This window comes from Dunckerocampus dactyliophorus, chromosome 4, assembly GCF_027744805.1.
Source record: "Dunckerocampus dactyliophorus isolate RoL2022-P2 chromosome 4, RoL_Ddac_1.1, whole genome shotgun sequence".
Classification (NCBI taxonomy): domain Eukaryota; kingdom Metazoa; phylum Chordata; class Actinopteri; order Syngnathiformes; family Syngnathidae; genus Dunckerocampus; species Dunckerocampus dactyliophorus.
Genome location: NC_072822.1, coordinates 12,472,782 through 12,496,588, shown reverse-complemented (window position 1 = coordinate 12,496,588; position 23,807 = coordinate 12,472,782). Strand labels below are relative to the sequence as shown.

The window sequence follows — 23,807 nt, the reverse complement described above, 5'->3', positions numbered from 1 at the left end:
AAAATATTTTGCTTTGCAAGTACATGTGGTCCTTGGTTTACGGCGTTCCGTGTTATGACATTCTGTAGTATGTACATGCTGCTGTAAACTAATTTAAACATAATTTTAACATAATTTTAACATAATATAAACATAATTTTGGTCCGTAAACACAAGACATGCTCACAAACTAGAATACACAATATGCTCCATATTGGCTCCATGTGTTTCAATCACTTCACTATCACGACCATCATTAAGGATAAAGATCGTATTGTTTTGTCTACCCAGACTTTGTAAGGATGATGAGGAGGTAGTCGATCAACGGTCTCTTTATTGGAAAAATAAACCAGGCTACTGTTGGCCGAATCACGCCAAAACAACGTCAGCAAAATCAATTGTCCTCTCTGCACACATCCGTCCTCCGCGGCCCACACAAACACACACACACAGTTGTAAATCACACAACTCTTTAAAATTACGGTGCACATACTGTAACTGCCAGGTTGCTGATCCTCTGGAAGCGACAGTAAGTGTGGTGGTCTTATTATTGAGGTGGAAGGGTTGCTGGTGCTTTCCATTTTATTTTTTATTTCATTCTTCTATTCAGTGTTTCATTACTGTATTTTATGCACTTCATGCGTTCTGTGTACAAAATGAGTGACTTAGGAGTTAACTTAGTTAATTTAAAGATCCCACTTACACCAAAACTCGACTTACATCACAGTCTAGGAACGACGCTTATGCATAACTCGAGGACCACCTTGTAGCACCATTTTGGCTACTCCTATTTACCATCACAGTTTAGCTTTGAAAATGTGGCCTGTACTCACCAATTTAACATGACTATTTCAACAAAGGAAATTCATAAAGAATTTTAATTCAATTTCAGCACATCTGGTTAATAAATGTGTATTTGTATTAAATGTGTATTTGTAATAAATGTGTATTTGTACATTTTTCCTGTATATAAGTCCCTAATGTAAATGTATTTTTTATTAAAAAGTAAATCTCTTGCGTTCCATTAGACGGATCCCACGTACCACCGGTTGAATCACTGTTTTTTTGAATCACCAATGCCAAAATGGATCTACAACAGGTGTATACTGCTGCTTGCAGAGAATGAAGTTATAATGATGCAAAGAATGAAGAAAGAAAAGAAAAGTTGCCAATACAACAGTGCAGGTGGGAAGGACAGGAAAGCTGAAAAGGGACAATCCACCCATGTACCAGGACACCAAGGGAGGCACAGGTAAGGTGCAGTGAGCAGTGTTGGGGGATTTGACATGCGTTTTTAGTTTACCTTACTAGATCGCTTCCAGCTCCTTCTCAAAAGCATGGTCTGTAAATGAGACAAAGCGGTTACAGAGCACCCCCCACTGTCTCCCACTGGAAGCTGCGGGGTCAGAGGTTAAAGGGGATGTGATGTAAGGTGTTCAAATGGTAGTCGTGACCTGGTGAAAGGGGTGGGTAGAACGTGTGCAAGTAGATTAGATCATGCACGGGAATCAGGCAGGAAGGATTTGCCTTGTGTCGTGTTTTCCAACACAAGCATGCCCAAACAGATAAATACTTAATCATACTTTTTTTCTTTTAATTTTGCTTGTCTTTGATAAATTATAGATTCCTGATGTTTTTTAGAGCCCGGGGGGAATGGCGACCTACCTGTGTGTGTTCCTTTTAGAAGGAAATGCAAGCCACTAAAATGTTACCATGGTTGCTGAATACTAAAAGTGTCTTCACACTCGTTTGGTTTGGTTTTGGTTGACTAGCTTGTGGTGTTTTTGCTCTGCTAGCACAGTTCTTTCAGTCAAGTGTGAAGGCAACTATCCAAACCCTGGTGTGCACTGAACAAGTGGACCAAGACCGCTCGAAGAGATGGGTCTCGGTCCATTTGTAAATGAACGCTGGTGCAGTTCTGTTCACTAGAGAGTGACATGTTTCCTCAAAGCTGTAGGAGGTTGCATTGAAAATGTAAATACATGCACAAAAACAATATTAATAAACTAAATTGGGATTATTTATGTTTTCAATGTAAACAAAAAAACATATTGGGGATATAGCGTTACAAATTTCCCAAGAGTATGTTTCCCTTACTGCTTGATCCCGATAGATGGCAACGGATAACACCAACCAAAATGTACAACCTTGTACTCATTTTCTTCACAGTTGGAGAGATCCAAAATGATGCGAAACCTAAATAGAGTGTATTTGTTCTGTCAAGTGTGGACTCTCTGAACTGCAGAGAACTAAATAAGCAGCAAAATTAAGACATCAGATCAAACGGAATAAAGTATTTCCCTTATGACTCTGCCTTGTTCTGGGTCGAGCATGCATGGGTCCAATTAAACAGACAAATAATTGAACAGAAATAAATGCAACTCAGAAGCATCTCGCGTATCGACAGAGAGGCACGAGCAAACATCATTTGGATGAAGAGAATCCAAATACCCTTTGAACATGAAACTTTTACACCGACACATTAATTACATTTGTGTTGAGCACTTGCTGAGTTGAAGCGTTTCCAGTAACTCGAGCATGAATGAAACCAGAACTTTCGGGTCAGTACACAAGAACTGGAAAGAAAAACCACAACTTTTTCTTACTGTGTCTCTCATGTCTCCATCTCGTGGTGATAAAGTGACAGATAGTTCCAGGCTTCCTAGATTATTTTCTGGATAGTGTGGGTCATTTAGGTCCAGTGTAACTTCCAGCGTCCTACAAGGGAGTACAGTACATTGGGTTCTTAAAAACCATACTTTAAAGTATATGCATATACAAGCTAGGATTACATCAAATTAAATATATGCACGACCAAAGCCAACACAGTTTAAAGTTATGATTACAAACACAGAAAATAACAGCTTACAGTCACTCTCTACATTGCGGTTTGAATATCGCCCCCTCACCCTATCGTGTTTTTTTTTTTTTAATTAATTAATTAATTAATAATCGCTGTTTTGTGGTTGACTATGGAATAATCGTCAAAAAACATTAAAAGACAAGCGTTATGTAGCATTCTAGTCACTAGGCGTCATTAATGTTACATTGACGAGACATGACATTGGATTAGATTACCTTCACACTGCATGGAGTCAACCATGGCATGTCCAACATGACATAGTGAAAAGTTCTACACGCATTTCATGTGGAAGTGGTAAGTTTTTGGCCCTTCTTCTCCACTCTGTTTGAAACCCTTTCTTAAGGTTAGAATAAACGTATTTGAGGCTAACTGGTACTCGGCAGCATGCTATGTTTAAAACAAGGACGCTAAATGGATAGGACTGCCCACTGGGTATCCACTTCAGTAGTACGGTCTGCGCGGGTTTGGCCGCCATGATGGTAAGCAGAATCCAGAAACATCGCATTGTGAGCTTGTACGCCGCAGAATGTGTGCCATTATTTGTGCCAATAGAGGGTCAAAAAGACCAGGTGTGTCATTTTTCAGGTTTCCCTAAGACGAAGACAGGTATGTGTCATAAAAATGTTGTATATTTATAACACTAGTAGTTGTAAATAAAAAGGACAGTAGCCAAGACAAAGTGTAGTCCCAAGCATAGTTTAAAGCAGGGGTCATCAACCCGTCGTTCATAAGCTACTAGTCGATCTTTGGGAGTTTGTCGGGTGATGGCGAGAACATTTGAAAAAAAATTATTATCACATTACTGCCCTCATCTCCCGGAGAGTGACCGATAGGCACGCATTTTGTCCACTGAACACGCCTGTACGCCTCACTGCTATCTAGTCAGGAACCCGCTAAGCCCCAGCAAGGAGCCTAGTCCCCAAAACCAGGCCAAAGGTACACTAGTACACCGGCTCGCCTCGTACACCATCTCGCCTCCCCGCGCTAACAAACGCATGGGGAGTAACAGAGCGCATGCAGCAATGTGTCTGCGCACACAATAGTAATTATTGCACTTTAATAGGACTCAAAATCTGCCTTTGCTACCTCAAAGTTAAGGCATAAATATGACTCCATAGACATGCACCCCCAAAAAATGATTGTGTTGGTTCGAAAAGTGGGATCTTGAGCTCAAAAAGGTTGGTGAGCACTCGTTTAAAGATAATTTGTTTCTCTGGGTGATTAGTTGAATAAATGACAAGTCAGTGATGATGTTTTAGGCTACAGTCTATCAAATGTATTAACAATGCCATTACTTAAATACATGTTGCATTGTGCAACTACTTCAAGTTAATTATCCATATAATATGAGTACTTTTCAATCAAATTTCTGTAGCGCATTGTGGTCATGAGAAAACAACAATGTTTTTCATCATCCAACTGCAATGGTAATTAGTGATGCCATGTGTGGTCCTACCCACACTTGCAGGTCAGTAGAGTACATCTGTGGTGATTGTTTTCTTGACAATCCTATCTATGTATGGTCTACACTCTGTTACATGCATTTGCGTCTGTTAAACGGTATTAACAATCTGGCGTTTTTGGATTAAAATGGTGTCTGTCTCTTGTGTACAGTGTACCCTCGCTACATCGCGCCTCACCTTTCGCGGAATTGCTCGTTCACTGATTTTTTTCTAAGTGCAATTTTGCTAAAAACAATTTTTAACAACGTATGAACGCGTGTTGTGTTCGGCGTACTTGTGGTGCATTAGAGTGATCTATCGGTGCTGTATGTGTCTGATATTGTATTTACTACTGCTACCGGTAGAGGGTGTTGCAAACTCATGTTACAGTTCAAGACTCTCCAGTTTGTCTCAGTAAATATAGAGCCACAACAGTCCTGATGGGAGAGAACCCGCCCATTGGGTTCTGCATTCTGATTGGGTGTAGAACATTGTCAATCAATTTCCTTTGTGCAGGACTGCCTGTTTGCTGTTGTATGCACCTGCAGTGATCTTGTAGCCTGCGCATTACAGTTGAGCAATGTGTTGTAAAAAAATAGGAGTGTAAAGATGACAATGTGGTGTTATTTAATGTCTAGAAGGCCCTAATAATAATACTAATAAAAAATATTGAATCCTACTTCGCGAAAATGCACTTAGCGTAATAAAAGAGGAATGATTGTGTACAGTAGCAGAGGCTTTCAACGTGGTGGGCCTCCACTGGGAGGCGCCAGAAGACTTCTGGAGAAGCACAGCAGCTTGACAAATACATAGAGTATATAAACATATCAAACCTGCTTAGCTAGCTTCACTAACTGAAGAAACGAGTGTGGTATAATAATGTTTTCCTTGACTGTATATTTAGCAGCAGCTCTTGTAATATGTCGACTGAAGACGAAGCAAATAAAGCACGTGAGTGTGTTTCCAAAAGCTACCACAAGAGGGAAGCAAAAGACTATGTACGCGATCAGTATCGGCATCAACTGTGTAACTTCAAGCTTGCACTGTCTGACTTGATTGAGCCTCATAGTAATTCAACAATGTGCTGCCAAAAAGTAAAGAACAGGGGTGTGAGCATGTAAGGCAAGAAAAACGCTACCTTTGATGCTCCAGTGACTCCAAATAGAGGTACGCTGAACCCATAAAATCATCCTGAAGTCCAAAGTCATAGTCAAAAACCTAAAGAGGTGTAAAGCCCCAACAGTAAACAGAGAACCTCTAAAAACAATACTGACCTTCACTTTTGTAATGCTCAACAAATAAACTGTACCTTGACGTACAGAGGGTCCCTCAGGCTTTCCACCAGGAGCGTTACTCTTTCATCCCACACTGGATTAAGGTTCTTATGGATGGTCTTGCTCCTGAACACCTCCTTCCCTGCAATCTTGAACTTGACATATGGATCACTGGTTCCTAAGAGAATAGGAATGCAAAATATATACATTAAGAGCGAGAATGTCAACAGAGGAAACGAACACATTATACTTGAGTATTCCCCAGAAGGTGTTATAATTTAAATACCAGATACTACAGGTAGACTGGACTGGTTGGTACTGGTACTGGTAGGTAATACAGGTAGACGGGACAAACAGACTTTCGCAAAACAAAGAAAAAAACCCCAATGCAAATACATTTTGAAATGTTGAATAACTTAGCGTGCATAACCTAATTATAAAAGTTAAAATAATGACAGCAGTTGTAGCTGCTACTACAAATCCTTTATGTTAATGTGTAGTTCTCAGTGGTGAGCATTTGGTACATGGGCCATCATTGGGGACTTGACCAACCAGAATTTTTCTTGGCAGACACTGTGAGGGTCAGTAATAATAATATATATTGTCATGCACTGCCATTTACCCTGACAAGGATTTAAACCACACTCCCCACTACACTAATAAACCGCTAAAAAAAATAAACTCTTACATTACAACAATTTACATTTACAACAAAAGTTATACATATATATTTTTTAATCTGTTTTTATTAGTTATTAGTATCAACACTTTAGCGTTTTCTAGTTAAATTATGCTTTTTGCTATATTTTTTTCACTTTTGTTTTTTTTTTTTTTCTTTATTTCTGCAATGAATCACGTTCAACAGATGGCCCCTGGGCCACACTATGGACACCCATGCATGTTTCGCCAGGAAGGTGAGGTGTTTCCAGGCGATGGAGGAGTGTCTCCAAGCTCTGCCTTCTTGGCTCTGCCGCTGGTCAGGGATTGGGTTCCATTGTGGAGGTGCAGCTATCAGCCCGGCACTACACAGCGATACTTCTGCACAATCGGCAGTGAAGCTCCACTCCCACTCGCCTACACAACCGTTTGTATTTAATTACCGAATAAATGCATGACGCAAGAAACACTTCCTGTCTTTTATTGTTAACGTGCCACAGTACCATTATTAATGAAGCAAGACACCCACTTAATCCTTTATCTTCCAATACATCATCACTAAAACGCCTGACTATCATTTCTGCTACTAACTTGGAGCATTAGTAAGTAACATCCACTGATGATCGCCGGTGTTGTAAAGTTGGTGCTCAGCCAAATGTAACGAACATAAATAGGACCCCTCTGTGATTAAGGGTGCAGACAAGTCTGAACATCTACGTGTTTTGATAAGACTAATCTTAAGAAACTTTGATCAAATGTAGAATTGCTAATTTCTGCTTGGACATTAACACGTGTTCAACTCCTATAGAAAAAACAGTCAAACGTCACTCGCTGACACTGATGCTGGGAACACCAAGGTAGGTTGGATTCCAATTTTTATAGTGTGCGTAAAGCACTTAATGCGCAGCTCCAATCCTGCCTCGCACACTGCCACTTCCATATTATGCGTATTATCATTCATAGTAGTGACGCCATAGTTCACAGTCTGATTGGCTTCTGGCTTCCCTGTTCTTGCAAGTCAGCTGTTGTCTGAACAAGAAATATCGCCACATTTTAATCTCGCACCCACAGATACCGTTTAGTTTAAATAATACATTAATATATCACCATAAAATGAAATTGCTACACTATATGTGCATATGCATTTAATGTACATGCACTCACAGAGTGTCTCTGAATGTGAGACTATTAAATATGGTAGGAAAAAAAAACCCTACATTGACCTGTTTGATTCTATTCCTGCTATACACTGTGACAAAAGTGTTTACCAGAGAAATGGTGAGAGGAGGAAATATATCCTAGTATGAAAGCATTCTCACTCTGGGCCTGTGGTGTTATGCTTTTAGCCAAGTGCCTTCAAGGAAGACAACAACAAATCGACTGCTTCTTATAGAGGAATACATGCCATCTGTTGACTGGCTAGGAAACGATACTAGTTGAAAGAAAGAAGGGGCTTTTTTGTCTTGTTGCATCTCAAAAAAATGAGTATACTGACAATACTGTTGGACACCAGATGGTAGTAGGTTCCAACTTCAAAATCCGCTATGACAGAAAAAGAAAAAAAAGAGATGCCAGTCCATTTTGTGGCACTGAAAAGATGCTTTTGAGCAAGGCATCAAAATAATAAGTAAGGTCAATACAATTAAATTGCGTTAAGGGCCACAGTTTCAGAAAAAGAGGCCAAAGAGTCTATTATTCCTATGGTGTATATAATGTCAATGCAAGGTTCTGTCATATCTTACTTTTTTACATCACCAAATGGCTAATATTGTCCAATTAACCATTACTCATAAAGGTCGTCTACGTAGCAGGACCACGTTGCTGTTTTAAGGAGCTAAAACACTAGTCAAAGATCCACTATATGACAAGATCCCTCTGTTATTTTTAAGAACCTAATGCCAAAAACACAATTTGGGGACCCTTTGGTATTTAGGAATCTGCTGCCAAAATATTAGTCTCCCAAATTTTGTCTGATGTAATTCCCGGGTTGGATTTCACTTGATTATCTTTGCTCAAAGTCGAGACCCTTTTCATGATGGTCTTAGTATTAGTGTGTATGTGTGCGTTCAGATGTGCATGAAAACACAAGGGTATTAGGATAAAGATATATGGATGAAAGCATGTGGATAGAGGTGCCACAAATCTAAAATATACTCCACACACTCTTTCTGTGTCGTGCCAGTTCAATATTCTCTCTAAACACATCACTGCCTCTGCACCTATGCATCCTACAGTGCGAGCTTTATGGCACCATAAATGTTCTCCAGCTGAGAAGTCTGAAAATGAAAGGGCTGATGTTGTGGGTGGCTGCTGAATAAAAGTGAGAGTGGGTCTACCTCAACAGTCATCCCACTTTTAGTATCATTTCCTTAGAAAACATAGGACATGTCAGTTAGGGAGGAAAACTGCTGCATCTTCCACACGTTATTTGGTGGAAAGGTCAATAAGCAATTGGTGTGAAAATATAAATAAGCCTTGGAATATTTAATGATGGCTTTGTTGACTAGTTGGAGTTACAGACTAGTTTTGATGGATTCATGTGGTCAAATGGTTGTGGGCGGCAGAGTGTGAAATGAAAGTACCGCATAAGAGAGACCTTAGGTCCTGTCCACACGGGAACGCTCTTGTTTTTTTTTTTGGCGGGTTAAAAAAAAATCACGCCCACACGGTGTCAAATCAGTAAATAGTCCCATCCATACGGGAACAGAACACTGGGTGAAAACGAGGTAATGCATAAGGCACACCTACATGTGCCAGTCAAAATAATCACATATTATGTTGGCTTTTTGGCAGCAGTACACAACCGCTCACTTCTGGTCATGTGATGGCGACGGTGCAGTGACGTCATCGTTTTCAGAAAGGCAAGGCAAGTATATTTATAGAGCACCATTCGTACACAAGGTAATTAAAAGTGCTTTACAGAAAAGAAGGGTGAAATGACTTCATAAAATCATCCCATAAAAACATAAAATCCTTCCAAAATCATTACATAAAATTCCAAAAATGATTCCATAAAACAAAAACAAAAAATGTAAAATGAAGTGTGCAGATAAAATACTTTCAGTTGCATAGAAGTGTCCTCAGCGTGGATTTGAACATTGCCAAAGTTGTGGATTGTCGCACATCTTCTGGAAGACTGTTCCAGATGTTGGCAGCATAAAACTGAAGCGCAGCCTCACCGTGTTTAGTCCTGACTCCGGGCACCCGCAGGAGACCCATCCCTGAGCTTCTCAGAGGCCGAGATAGTTTACATGACTCTAACATGTCAGAGATGTACTTTGGTGCAAGACCATAAAAAGACTTGTAGTACACGAAGAAAGTAGCAGTTTGTTTGTCCATATGGCAATGACAAGGCAACGTTAGCAGATTTTCCTGCCATGGAAGCCGAACCACTGTTCCCGTGTGGATGAAAAGCTGAAACAATAAAATACTTTACCGTTTCAACTTGAAAACGTTCCCATGTTGACAGGCTCTTAAAAACAACAAGGAGGTGCAGCAGATCTAAAAGCAAAGCCAAAAATATCGGTGTGCCAAAGATGCCAATGGTTTTGGCAATGCCTGTGTGGAATACAACCAAGCCATCTCATTTATACTGCCATGGCCAAAAACACTGGCATCTTTGATATGCCAGTATATTGGACCATGACTATAAATTGAGAGATACAGATACAGAACACTACTTGGTGTAACTCCGGAACCGCTGCACACAAAAGGGTGAACATTTGTCAGCCCAGTGATGAGAAACATAGTTCCAGTTAGTTATGTTACTTAGGTAAAGAGTTTGGCTCCTCAAAACAATATGCGTTCAAAAGAGTAATACATTTGCATGACAAAAATACCTAAGAAAATGAGTTGTAAACATCTGAGAGTCTACCTATTGAGATGCTTCTGAAACCAGGCACCACAACACCATAAATGTGTTGAAATAAAATCAATGGGAGATGGCCCAGAAGTTTACTCAGCAGGTACACTTGCCTCAAGCGTGGCCAAAAGTCCCTGGTAGTAACTTTGATAAATGTGCCCGTTCTTCATGAGAGCCGTTGAGAATGCGCATAAAGCAAAGGTATTTATTGCTGTCGGAATACCTCAAGAGAAGCAGCAATAAAAGCACAGCTCATTGAGACTTGAGACAAAAACATGCAGCAATACCACGCCAAAAATCACAATCTGTGACCCATAAGCCATTGGGGAAAAAAATAGGCTGCGAAATAGACGAAGAATAAGACAACATTGTAAAAATGACTACCTTGAGGGCATAAAGGCACTACGTACTAGATGCAGCCCTTTCCACTTCTTATTATCTTGTCCTGGACAGTGGGACAACACAAATATCGAGTTTCTCAAGAGGAACAACTATTCTTACTGTGAGAACGGTATTTAAACTTGAACTTGAAACATGTGACGCATCTTGGTCAAGGCTCATGAAAAGAGTTTGAGTGCATGTTGATATATCATTCTGACAATGAATTATTTCACTTCTTCATTTTCATCATCAATCTGAAATTCCTTTTACACATTCATGATCAATAGTTCTCTGTGTCAGCACAGTGCAGACAAGTGTTCTTGCATTATTAACTGATGAAATATGAAGGTGTAATTATATTTCCATTGAATCCAGGACTAAAAATACCTTGAATACTCCTTAGAGGAAATGAATATCTCATTGTTTAATGCATTGCAAATGAGTAACTGTCCAAGTTCAAGTCTCTTCTTCGTAATTGCCCTTTAACAGAAAAGGTTTACTTGAAAACAAAAAAATCCCAAACAATATGTAACAACACATACGAAGTCACAGCACTTAGTGAAATTAAAAAAAAAAAACACAAAAAACACTATTTTTTTTCATGATCGATGACAGATTGAAACAATTTAAACAGGACTGGCCTTTGAACAGGAGACACAAGACAGCATGAAGGCATTTTGAGGTTAAAACCATAATGAATATGGATGACAAACCACATGCTGATAGCATCAGAAATCCATCAATAATGAATATTATCAGGGTAAAAATCAGCTCTATTTCTGTCACGATAACAGCCCAGTCAGTTGACTTGAAGCAAAATAACTAACCTAGAATATTGTTTGCATTTCACTGAAAGATAAAATCCAAGGATAGCATGCAATAAATGGCATATTTGTTTATGCTGCCTACAAGTGAGTCAGTGACAGCATTCATTTTCTTTTCTCTTGACTTGTCTTTATTACATGCATGAATGTGAATACATACATGAATACATGCATGAATGCGCGCCACAGCAGAAAGACCACTGGAAGTTTTTTTTAAAGCAGAACAAGACAATAAGACAATAATAATGATCACAATAATAACAAACCACCGCAGACAATCGCAATTTCAATTCTAAGCAAGAATCTTCATCAAGGTTCATCAAGGAATCAAGGTTCATGGGTGGTGAGGCACTGACTCCTTTGGAAGGTTTTTTTTTTTTTTTACGTTAATACAGGTTGCTCATTAAGAGGATAACCAAAAAAATAATAAAAATAATTCACTTTAGTTAAAAAAAAAAGAAAAATGTTTGAAAACATTTGGATTTTTTTTTCTATTCTAAGTAATTCAAATAAATATCTGAATTCAGATATTTCTTAGACCCATTTATTTATTTATTTTTATAAACTGAAAAAGATTTGTGTTCTTACCTTTTATTTGGATATGATGTACACTACCGGTCAAAAGTTTTAGAACGCTCCATTTTCTATGGAGAGAAAAACCTACATTTTTAAGTGTTAAGATGGTCTGTCTTTCTTCCATTGTTAATTCCGTTTTTCCTTGCCATTGTTGGAGCAACAAATGACTTTCTCCAGTACAATGCTGTTCAGCTGATGTTCACCAGGGTATAGTACCACTGTGTGTTCCGAACTGTTTTTAGGCAGACAGAGGAGGTAGTAAGTGCTTCAGAACTTGGAACACCTGTAGGAATTAGTTGCATAAAACTGCCAACGCTTGATCAACCTTCATTTCTGCAGAATCACTTTAAATTGTTGACGCATTTTGTGGTCCCTGAAACAGGCCTTTTTGTATAATTCTGAAATACGCATTATTTTTCAGTTTTGTGTAACCTTACCTTTTTTGTAACCTCTGGCACCATTCCAAGCTATTCATTGGACTTCAACGACTTGAATTTCTATCAACAATTGTAAAAATTGGGGTGTTGTAACTTTTGTTTTCGTTTATCGCGGGAAAATGGTTCCAGACTTTGCTGGCGAAAAGTGAATTCCTGTAAAATAGAATTAAATATTAATTAATGGAATATTTTTGGGGCCGCACGATGGTCTAGTGCAGTCAGAAAGAGTCAGAGATGCCATGGCTGACTCCGTGCAGTGTTAAGGTAATGTAATCTAATGTGACGTCTCAACAATGTAACATTACTGACGCCTAGTGACCAGAATGCTACGTAGGACTTGTATTTCAATACTTTTTGAGACCATAGTCAACCACAAAACAGTCGCCATTTATTCATTAATGAACTTTTATAAAGCCGCGATGGAGGGAGGAAGCGTTGTTCGAACCACGAAGTAGCGAAGGATACGACTATATATAAAAATCTGCAAATTCAGCGATTTTTACTTTAGAAAGTGTTAAAAACAACTGCAATCATATATAAAATACACTTGTAATACAGTTCAATGGACAAATATTAATATAATATAAATTTGAATATTAATACGTTATGTTAGCCTCACCTGCCTCCCCTGACAGCACATTACTGACGTAAACTATACAAAACATATATCATTGGATGCTGCATGCATACATAAGTGGCAGATATGACAGCAGCACTGTAAATAAGGCAGGATATGAGCACAGCCACATGGTAGAACTACCCATAAAACACTCCTCCATGCCAACAGACCCGGTAAAGCCTCTCAGTCAGACTGTGGGTGGTTGCAACAGTGTGTGTCTGTGTGTGTCTGTGCGTTCATGGTCATGACAGGACTGACAGATGGCTGCAGCATGAGGGGTATCCTATTACCCAGAATGCAAGGGGTGTAACAGGACATATTGGACAAAGCTGAAATACAAGTCATTCTATGGTGGAACACTGGCAGCTTCAATACAGTCATGGCCCAGGGTGCTTTTGCTTTATCTTTTTACTTTAAAATGACCACAAATTAACCTTCACTAATATGCAATGAAAGCTGCTACAAAAGGTGAGATAATGACACAGTAAGATCTCGTGGCTTGCATAAGCAGAAATAGAGAAAGAAGACAGCGTGTGGGAGGATGACACGCTGACTCGAATGTCAAGTATCAATGTCTCAATGTTTTTACATCCTCAGAGACATCGCTTCCTTCAATTTACAGCCACTAATGCTGAAATCAGTCATTTCAATATGGAAACAAAGTAATTAGAGACATACAAACCATACAAATAATAGATAATCGTAAAACACTTCATGTCAGTAAGGGTGCGTTCACGCTTGTCATGCGGTTCGGTTAAAACAAACTCTGGTGGTGTTTGCTTTGCTTGTACGGTTCGTTTGGTCAAGAGTGAGCACATCACCCTGGTGTGCACCGAACAACTGGACAGAGACCGCTTGAAGAGATGGGTCTGGGTCCGCTTGAAAGCGAACTGGTGCGGTTCAGCTCAAATGGGGGAACGCTACACGGACCAAAGACAGGAACCAGTGTTAAAAAAAGTACAAATACAGTATGTAGAAGCTTTTTGCAAAATCTGAGCTGGTAAATAGCACAAAATTAAAAAAAAAAAATACTGCGCTATACTGCTCCGCCTTTGGACCCATGACAGAAATACCAGCGTGAATGCGAAGCAAATCACACCAAAGTGCACACCAAGTACAGTAGTACCTCGCATAACGTAAACCTTTTACGTAAATTCAACTGAACGTAAAGAATTTATGTAAAGTTTTTGCTTCGTATTACAGAAGAAATTCCATATAACATAAAGCGTCAAGTCGGTGCAAGTTTTTTTTTTTTCAATCAACTTTATTAATGCCTCAAGTCGGTGCAAGTTCAGACAAACACTTGGTGACGCCTTCTGACGCTTCACACTCTCATTGGCTGATTTTCGAGGCACCGCCTCCGCTCTCATCTCATTGGCTGATTATCGTGGCACCGCCTACGCTCTCATCTCATTGGCTGACTTATACAGCACAAACATGAGTTTGTGTGAGAGACAGGCTTCTCCCTTCAACCTCCTTGCTCTTCGTAGTCCCCCTGAAACTAACTTAAACAATTAAGTTAAGTTACAAATTAAAATTTGGCACACAGCATTATCGTGTAGTGCGTGTGCGTTTGTCTGTGAGACCAGCTGAGTCTTAGACTCTTTGAGTCGCGTTTCGACTCAGGCTAGTCCTCCTCCTCCTTCCTGCCTCCACTTGCGCTCCTGATCAAGACATCTCGTGAACGGTAAGGTTCTTTTTGTTTTTCAGTTTTATTCATTTACAGTAATCTTATTTATTACCTTATTTTATATTGGAATGTTACTCTACTATGTTTATGCTAATATTTTCTTATATTTTCCCACCATATTTGGTGGACTTTGAATATTTTGAAGTGCCAACGGGGTGAGTTTGGTAAGATCTTGGAACAGATTAGGCTATTTACATGTATTTTACGCTTCGTATAACATTAAAAACCCTATAACATAAAGGTTCTCGGAAAGGATTATTTACGTTGTAGGGGCGTCTACAGTATCTTTTTTTAGGTACCAAACCACAAATATAAAGGCAGCCTAAATGTTGGCATTATTTTAATGCAAGTTTTGCCTAAACTACGCCTAAAGTCTATGTAACACTGGGCATTTAGTTAAACTAAATAATGAGTAACTGTTAGGCAGACATGACAGCAGATACAACAATTAAGATGTTGAAAGAAAGTTAAATGACTGTCATCTGACAGCCCATGAGCCCAGTCCTCCATTATTTCATATTGTTTGTCAAGCAGTGAAGAGAAGAAAACATAAATGGGGATGTGCTGGTCTGAGTATGAGTATTAGAATACAGTTTTGACAGCATTTCTATTTCTAGACTCATCACCATTATTAAAAAGATCTTCACAGCTTTGTGCATAAAAGATGGTGATCAGGGGTCGCCCTGTGATTAATGTGGTAATAATATAATTAAACCCTTGTTTATTCTTAAATACGATACTATTACATGAATGAAAATGGCTGTATGTGAAAGTCTGCCCGACCTTCATATCAATAGTACCATTTTGTAAAAGTGGAAATCTACCGTGTGAAGCATAACCATCTGATTCTAGTAGATTAAAATTAAAAATAGTAATTTATGCTTTGACTGAATGAAAGTGGCAAGAATATGTGTCTAAAACAGTTTACTTAGTTCCACCAAAAATTATAAATAAAAAAAAAATACCCTCTTTAAATTGTTCTGCATAGCACCGAAAAGTATTCCAATCATTAATAATTCATACAGCGGCTTCTAGTGACTCAATAAGTAGTGATATTGAATTGCTTCCTCCAGAAAACTACCTCTGTTTGACATCCCAGCCCTCCAATATTCCATACCTGACTAACTAAAGCTGTCAAGATGGATTAGTAAATGGAACAATCCTCACACATCCATTCCTAAGAAATTCCAGGACTGTACTAATACTGCAGGAACATGGCGTTGACTGGACAGTCCGGCGTGGACATTACATTACTTAAAATACCATTGACACACATCATAATTAAATCACTGCTCATCATCATGTGGGTCCACTCAACCTGTCTCGCCTTGTCTCTAATATGGGCTCAGGAGCTCTTGTAGTCATACAAATCAGTGGGGAATCTTGGGGAATGAGTAGGTGTGCTTCTTTGTGCATGCTGTCACAATGAAACCTACAGTATATAATGTGCCCTGCATCCATCTCTACCTCCGCTTTTGCTTACCTGCTGCCTTCTATGCAAGGCTTAACCACCATCTGACGCAGTAGAAATACACAAAACCAAATTTAAAAGTACTGTTGTTGTGATTATTGTGGCAAATATATGGTTTGGTCACGTTTTGATCATATTTACATGATTAAACATCCACCCGCTTAATCCTGGGTAGGATGTCGGGGGTATGCTGAAGTCTATCCCAGCTGACTTTGGGCGGGAGGCGGGGTACACCCTGGACTGGTCACCAGCCAGTCGCAGGCCACATATAGACAACAACCATTCACACTCACTTTCACACCAATGGACAATTTAGAGTCACCAATTAACTTAATATTTTTGGAAACCTCTAGGCCACCATGCGGCCCGATGATTAAACATACTATGCCAAATCATACCATATTGTATACATAAAGATAAAAACATAGCCCCTACCTGTGCGATCTCTGATGGCCAGGTTGTTGCCTTTCTTCAGGACAATATCCAGCTGGTACATGGTTGGACTAGGAGGCGGAGGTTCTGCATTACAAGGGTCCACGGTATCGACGCCCTATGGAAACAGGATGACTGCACAGTAAGTGTCCCAAACCACCAAAGCTTAGTACTTTGCATTATGACAACTGTCATAGAGGCCAAACCTATTTTAGGAGATGTCTTTAACAAAGAAAATGCATGAAGAGTTGGCTTACTAGCAGCAATGCATGGGGACTCTTTACAAGTCATTTCCAAATAAGTGACATTTGATTCAAGTGAGGACATTTACAGTCACATAGATTTATTGACTATTTCATTGAGAGAATTAACAGCCTATAAGAAAATGTGCAAATATCTCAAATGCGGTGCACTCATTTAACAGCCAATCTGCTCCTTTTCATCTTTGGGCTATACGGAAGGTCATATTGCTTTAACTTTGCTGGAAAACCTCCCCTGACTCACAATTTGGTTCCCCTTGGAGCCATTAGAAAGACACATGATGAGTCAAGCTGTTCTCTAAGATTCACTACTGCATAATTTCTTCATCTTACGTCCATCTTATCCACACCCCCTTCATTATGTATTTCCTTCCTCTTAATCAGCCATGTGTGGGCACAGGATAGAGCTCACAGATGAGGCTAAAAATAACAACAAAAGAGCAAAAGGAGATTTAAAAAAAGAGCACAGGGACACTACTTAGAGACAACCAAGAGTTCTTACTAGTCCCCACTGGGAGAAGCTGAGCAACAGACATCTCAGAACTGTTAAACATGAGGGTAAAGATGCAAATGGTAATAAACCAAAGGAAAACCTATAGTTAAAACTGTCATGATACTGATGTATCATATAATGTGTTAGAAATGGCATATACAGCTTTACAAGGATGTTTGTGCCACATAGAACTGTGCAGCTTTCCAAATTGTGTCATTGCCAGCTTTATTTGGTTGGATTCTTATTTGTGAATAAGTCTAACCTGTTGCACTTGTTGATAATAGGAGAATGTGTTATTTTAGTTCATTATACATCCTGAATTTTGAATGACTATTGTGTTGAGACAAAATGTGTAAAATAAATATGACACTTTTTTTTACAACTTACATTGCATATTGCAGTATTTCTCTTATTTCACACAAACAGTGCGTATTTCTTAAATGCACCCAGTGGCATCACAGTAAAAGAAGTATCATGAGTAATAACTTGAGCTATAAACATGAGCTAGTGCAAATATCAGTATTGTTTGATATCAGTATTGGTAATGAAGTGCTTCCTGTTAGTTACTTTCATTGCCAAATACAGATTAAAAGAAGTTTCCTTGCAACATAGTTGAAAAGAACCTGAATAATTCAATTGTTGTGCAAAGCATTGAATGTATGAACAGAAACAATGCAGCAAGAAATGTGGTAAATTGCAGTGGAAAGTCAAAACAATTTTCTTTCTCTTTTCAAGAAAGCGAGGAAAACATAGATGGCCTACAATTCTACAAAATCAGCTCAGCAATTCCGGAGAATTAGAAAATGAACATTCAGAGTAAAAAGCTGTATATCTGGACTGGATAAGCCTGGGGTCATTTAAGCCACTGTATTGGAATTCTGGTGAGCATGTGCGTCTTTAAGTCCTTGTAACAGCATCCGTTGAACTACAAACATGCATAGAAACTGTTCAGACAGAAATCCAATCCCGAGTTACGTCATACCATACCACAAAGTGATGAAGGAGAGGAGAGAGTTCATTACATTTGCATTTACCTGCTGGAGCACTTTGCATTTACAGTACATTCAATTGTCTCCAGAGAACAACACGGCTTGCAAAGTGCTCTCAGTGTTTGTATACAAGCCTTGCCCTGCAAAACATTTTAACACAATCCCAGATGAACACATACAACTGGCAATCAATACAAAGCTATTCTTCCATTAACCAAACCAGTATACTTAACCTAAAGATTGTACAGAATCAAAAGGGAGCCAGCATGAACCCTTCCAAGCACACCAAGCAGCCTTGTTCAATTACTTCAAAGCCGCTCTGCAACAGAGATGACAACAAAAGCTGAGCATACTGAAGACGAGTAATATGTGGATGTAATTGTGAGAACAAGGGCTCTGGACCTATATCTCCATTACTGCAGCCTTAAAGTCTCACTGCTGCCTTCTAGTTGACTCTAATCTAGAGCCCTGACCTCCATATCACATTATAACCCAGTTTCCCTTTCTGTTGCACCAGATGTTACATCTGAGCCTGTATTGCTCGGCCATATATGGAATATGAGTGATGGGTGATTGTTTGAGAACACAAGATAAGACAGCCTTTTTGTGTATGAAAGATTTCTAGTCTGTGTATACTTAATGGCTCATCATACTAAGAAGGTCATACACACGTCAGTGATTTCTTTTTTAGTATCTATCTTGTTTTCTGTTGGATTATCTGATTATATGAAGGGGATAACCTGAATCTGACCACCATCATTTCTTCTCTGAATGGTATTTTTATATAGCACATCACTCAATTTTACGTCTTTTCCATAACCAACTTGACACATTAATTAATCTTGTAAAAAGCATGTAAAGGGCATCCCTTTAAGGCAAGTACTGTAAATTAAGCCATTTTTTCCCTTAAACTTGGAACCCTTCAGCGTATACAGCGGTGAGGCTAAGTTATGGCTAAATTCTAATCTTGTGACATCTCCTTTACTTCAGAACTACTACTAATGAATAAATAAATACAGTTTATGTACACAATACTGAGAAAGGTGAGACACGCCTTATAGATAATTAACTCTATCAGAGGTTGGACTAGACCGTGTAGCTCGCTATGCTTCCAGATTGATGAGAATAGAGTGGGGAAAGGCTCTTTTCTCTTCCAGTTTGACTGTGATTGGATGAGATTGGTGTGGAAGAACACCTCTGGGATGAACTCGAGCAGAGATGGTGAGCCAGTAGGCCCTCCCTCATCCAACATCAGTGACCTCTGATTTTACAAAATCTTCTTCTCTGTGAATGAGACAAACAACATTCCTTGAGTAGTTTCACAGACTGGCAAAGTATTAGGAAATGCAATTCGGAGGTTATGCTTCTGTTCGATGAACAGTATGTGAATTGTTTCTCTTTTATGGAAGAAAGATGCTGTTTGTTATTCACATCAGACATCTTTTTATTTTTAAAGGAAAAATGGAATGACAAATGGCTGCAAAGAGGATGTAAGGAAAATAGACAAAACGACAGGACAATGAATACCTGGTCAGGTAAGTAAACAGATTGTCTTAATAAGACTGAAGTCACATGTTTCACAAAATAAACACTATGGCAGTCTGCAATGTGTGTGTATCACCACTGAAGGTAGCACAGAGGAAACCAGAACACTATGAGCATCAAGTGCTACAGACAGCAGGCAGGCAGACACTCAGGCAATGTTGCCAAGCCAAGCTGTCAAGCAACCAGAAGTCACTCAATGGCAGCTTGATATCACACAGGCATGCCTCAGAAACACAACACGACCGTCGGGTCAACACGTCAACATAGGTGCCCGTTTGTTGGCTCAGCATGTGAACGACCCAAAAACAATGCTGATGTACACAATTCTCGACCAAAAAGACATAAACTCGCTTATGGGGTGTCACATGACAAATAATACCGTGGCCGTATTGCAGCTATGAACTGTTTACTGCATCTCACATGGCATAAAATCTATAGTGATAAATTGTAATGAATTTCACAGTATGACGTCATATCTCTTTGAAAAGTCGCAATACAGTACTTCATATACACTGCCTGGCCAAAAAAGGTCACTACCTGGATTGTGTTTCAGCAGGTAACAAGTTATTTAATCCCAACTGATGCAACTGATTTGTTAAACAGCCATGTCAAACACCACATGGTTTGGCTGTGGAAAAGATATTAGAAGAAGAAGTGTTCAATTATTGGCATGCATCAAGCATGAGAAAACATCCAAAAGGTGACTGCTGAAACTACTAATATTGGGTTAAAAAATGGACGGATGGCGGGGGAAACTTTGCGATGGGGTCCAAATCTCCTGTCATTAATACAAGATCTTGGCAAAAAAATGAATGCAACTCTGGACCGAAATAAATGTTGCGACATTGCAGAAGGTTGTGGAAACTATGCCAAAGTGAATGTGTGCCATAAAAAGCTAAAGGCTATACAACTAAATATTAGTGTGTGTGTGTGCGAGTGTGTGACCTTTTCTTGACCAGGCAGTGTAAAATAGTGCAAATGAATGGATGATAAGGCCCTTGGGTCTTGCACACTGGATATGGGTAGGGTAATCAAGAGACGGTTTTGGGGTTTACTTTTAATGGAATCGGGGGGATGCATTTCACTGCTTGGGGGAAGAAGCTGTGTTTGAGTCTGTTTTTTTAGCTTTTAGTGTCCTGCAGCTGGAGAACCACACTGTACGCCAATATAGTATATCAGAACTTTGGATGGTTGGATGGGTGAGCAGTTGAGTAAGAAGAGGGAGTAGAGGAGGTGGCTGAGAACACACCCCTGTGGTGCTCTAGTGTTCAGGATGAGAGTGGAGGATGTGCAGTCTCCATCCTGATGTTCAGAGGTCTGTTGCTCAGGAAGTCCAGTATCCATGCAAACAGTGAACTTCCCAAGCTCAGTGTGCTATTATACGGTTGAGATAATAAAAGCTATTATCCACTAAATGAAGTTGTGTTACTAACTACTTACTACTCTATATAAATTTATATAGCCAGTATGTAGAAACACCATATACATTTTTTTTTTTGCATCTCAATTCAAGTATAGGTCCTCTCAATCAGTGAAGTGAAATATACATACAAATCACTCTCTCGGCATGCAGCATGGCTAGATTAATCACTTTTATTTGACCTGCCTGACTTCAGCCTATTGAGCTCAGATGCATCTTGGTTTTATGAAAATGAGCAAGTGCTTCCAAGCCAAATACGTGGATTGACTCATGATGTGCCGTATGCAAAGGAAATATGATGACAACAATTTGGCTATGGTGAGTCAACGCATCTTTCATTTGGTAAATTCCACAAATAAAAACAAAAAAGGGGCATCTTCAACTAAACACCAACAAATGATGTTCATGCATATTACAAATGTGACGATAAAGTGTGAAAATGAGGCGACGTATACGTGCTACATCATAAGTGCTATTGTATCTTTCATACAAAAAGACATCAGCCTTGCACATACATTAGCTCATTCAACTTTAAGTTGGTTAGAAAGGGAAAAATATATCGAATACTAGTCTGTACATAGACTGATGGTTGGAACAAGACATTTTATCCATTTAGCTGGTAACTGACGAAAGTTGTGTAATCAGTGAGGTTAACACGGAGTACAATATTGAAACAAAGCACGCCGTGAAATGCGACAACACACTGCCAACCAAAAAAACTATATAAGAAATGACATAAGAACTCAACACCCAAACAGTAATTCTATTTAAAATGCAATAATTTTGATAGCAATCTCATCAAAAAGGAAGACATTAATACGACTCTTTATCCACAAAGAGGTTTGTCTCTGTGCCAGGTTTAAATGTCATTCCTACACTGGTCAAAGATTCTGGTATCGCCTACACACAGGCAAAGATTCACAGCCTCCACTCTGGCAGCATGACAGCAGTGTGTATCGTTCACACTGGCGCCTTTGCTAAAAATGGCACAGACCGAGAAGTGTGTAGTGCTATAGTAAGTGATGGGGAGGTGGTCGACATAAATGAAAGCATGGTCAGTTAGGGTGTCTCATTCATGGAAATTCAGAAAATTAATGTAATAACAATGCTGAATGAAAGCTTATGATACCCTTATAATTTTGTAAGTTCACCCCTTTACAAAGACATGAACAGTCCAGAGTTTTTATGGTAGGTCTATTGTAACAGCATACAACGACAGAATGTAAGAAAAATCCAGACAAAATAACATTCAATACAGCTTATAAAATAATTTGTATGTGATTGCATGAAATAATAATAAAATTAATAATGGGCCGCAACGTGGCTCAGGTGGTAGCATGGTCGTCTTCCAACCTGAAGGTTGCGGATTTGATCCTCTGTCCTCCCGTGATTGTGTCAGAAGTGTCCTTGGGCAAGCTACTAAACCCCCAGTTGCGCCTGATGCTGCGTCATCAGTAGGTAAATGTGCTAACAGTGTCAAAGCGCTTTGAGTGCCTTGGAGGTGGAAAAACGCTATACGAGTACAAGACCATTTACAATTTATGTATTTAAGCCCCAAGCAATATGTGGCTTAGTACTTGGTGAAAAACCTGTGGGCAAGCACAGAGGTCAGACGTTTCTTGTAGTTGATCACCATGGTTGGTCATCTCAGGAGGGATTTTGGTCCCCTCCTTTTTGCGGATACTACTATATTTTGGGTAAATGTCATGATGGAAGACACGTCCACGACCCATCTACAGTGTTCAGGCTTAGGCCAAGAGGTTCTCGTCCAAGAGTCTACGTTGCATGGTCCCATTTATCAAGTGAAGTCTTCCTGTACCCTTAGCAGAGAAACAGCCCCCAAGCACAATGTGTCCACCTCCATGTATGATAGTAGGGATACTTTTGTTGGTGTCATGTTCATATTTCTCTGCCTCCAAACACGTTCATTAAGCCAAAGCACTTCATTTTGGTCTCTTCTGACCAATTAACATACTGCCAAGTCTTGTCTGAGTCATTCAACTGCAAACTTCATGAGCCTGCAGATGTCTTCTTGCAGGATATCATGACATTATTGCCAAATGTGTTCCCAGTGGTTCTGTTGGTGCCTGACTTGAGATCAAGCTCCATCTGTAATTTTGGGCTTTCTTTTTTTGCATTCTGTCTGTCTATGTTACAGTAAACTTACATTCAATTGCTGGACTGTTCATGTCTTTTTATGGGCTCAAATAATGAATCCATAATGTGGTTAACGCATATTCTATGGATGGTGGTGTCGCTAGTTGGTGGTTGGTTGGTTGGTGTAATGTATGTCTAGTGACCTCAGAATGGCCTCTGTGCTTGGCTGATGCATCACAATGAACTTTAATTTCCAATCATGTACATAAACACAGTCAAGCTGCCCCCAGTTAGGATAAAAAGTGTGTAAACATTTAGTCTTGTAAAAAACAATACATGTTTTTTACATGTCACTTTTTCTGGAATTTCATCTACAATCCTTATGTGAGACATGAACACACGTCGTCCTCTTTTCTGTGCGTTCTAAAGCTATAAAAACAGATGTGACCTGCATATTAACCAAGTTACAACGACATTGTTATTATAGTCAGGCCAC

The 23,807-nt window shown here is 39.3% G+C and overlaps 1 protein-coding gene across 6 annotated transcripts in view; it reads right to left on the bottom strand.

The window, feature by feature from the left end:
- Positions 1–23,807, bottom strand: part of mctp1a (multiple C2 domains, transmembrane 1a) — a 133,163-nt gene that overhangs the window by 68,214 nt on the left and 41,142 nt on the right. For 4 of the 6 annotated variants that reach the window (XM_054774999.1, XM_054774996.1, XM_054775000.1 and 1 more), the window contains 5 exons: positions 16,511–16,625; positions 5,594–5,736; positions 5,423–5,502; positions 2,586–2,697; positions 1,283–1,321 (listed from right to left, as the gene is read on the bottom strand). In XM_054774999.1, coding sequence (XP_054630974.1) covers positions 1,283–1,321; positions 2,586–2,697; positions 5,423–5,502; positions 5,594–5,736; positions 16,511–16,625 — 489 coding nt within the window. The remainder of the gene's footprint in view (positions 1–1,282; positions 1,322–2,585; positions 2,698–5,422; positions 5,503–5,593; positions 5,737–16,510; positions 16,626–23,807) is intronic. The other 2 variants (XM_054774995.1, XM_054774998.1) reach the window with 1 other exon arrangement.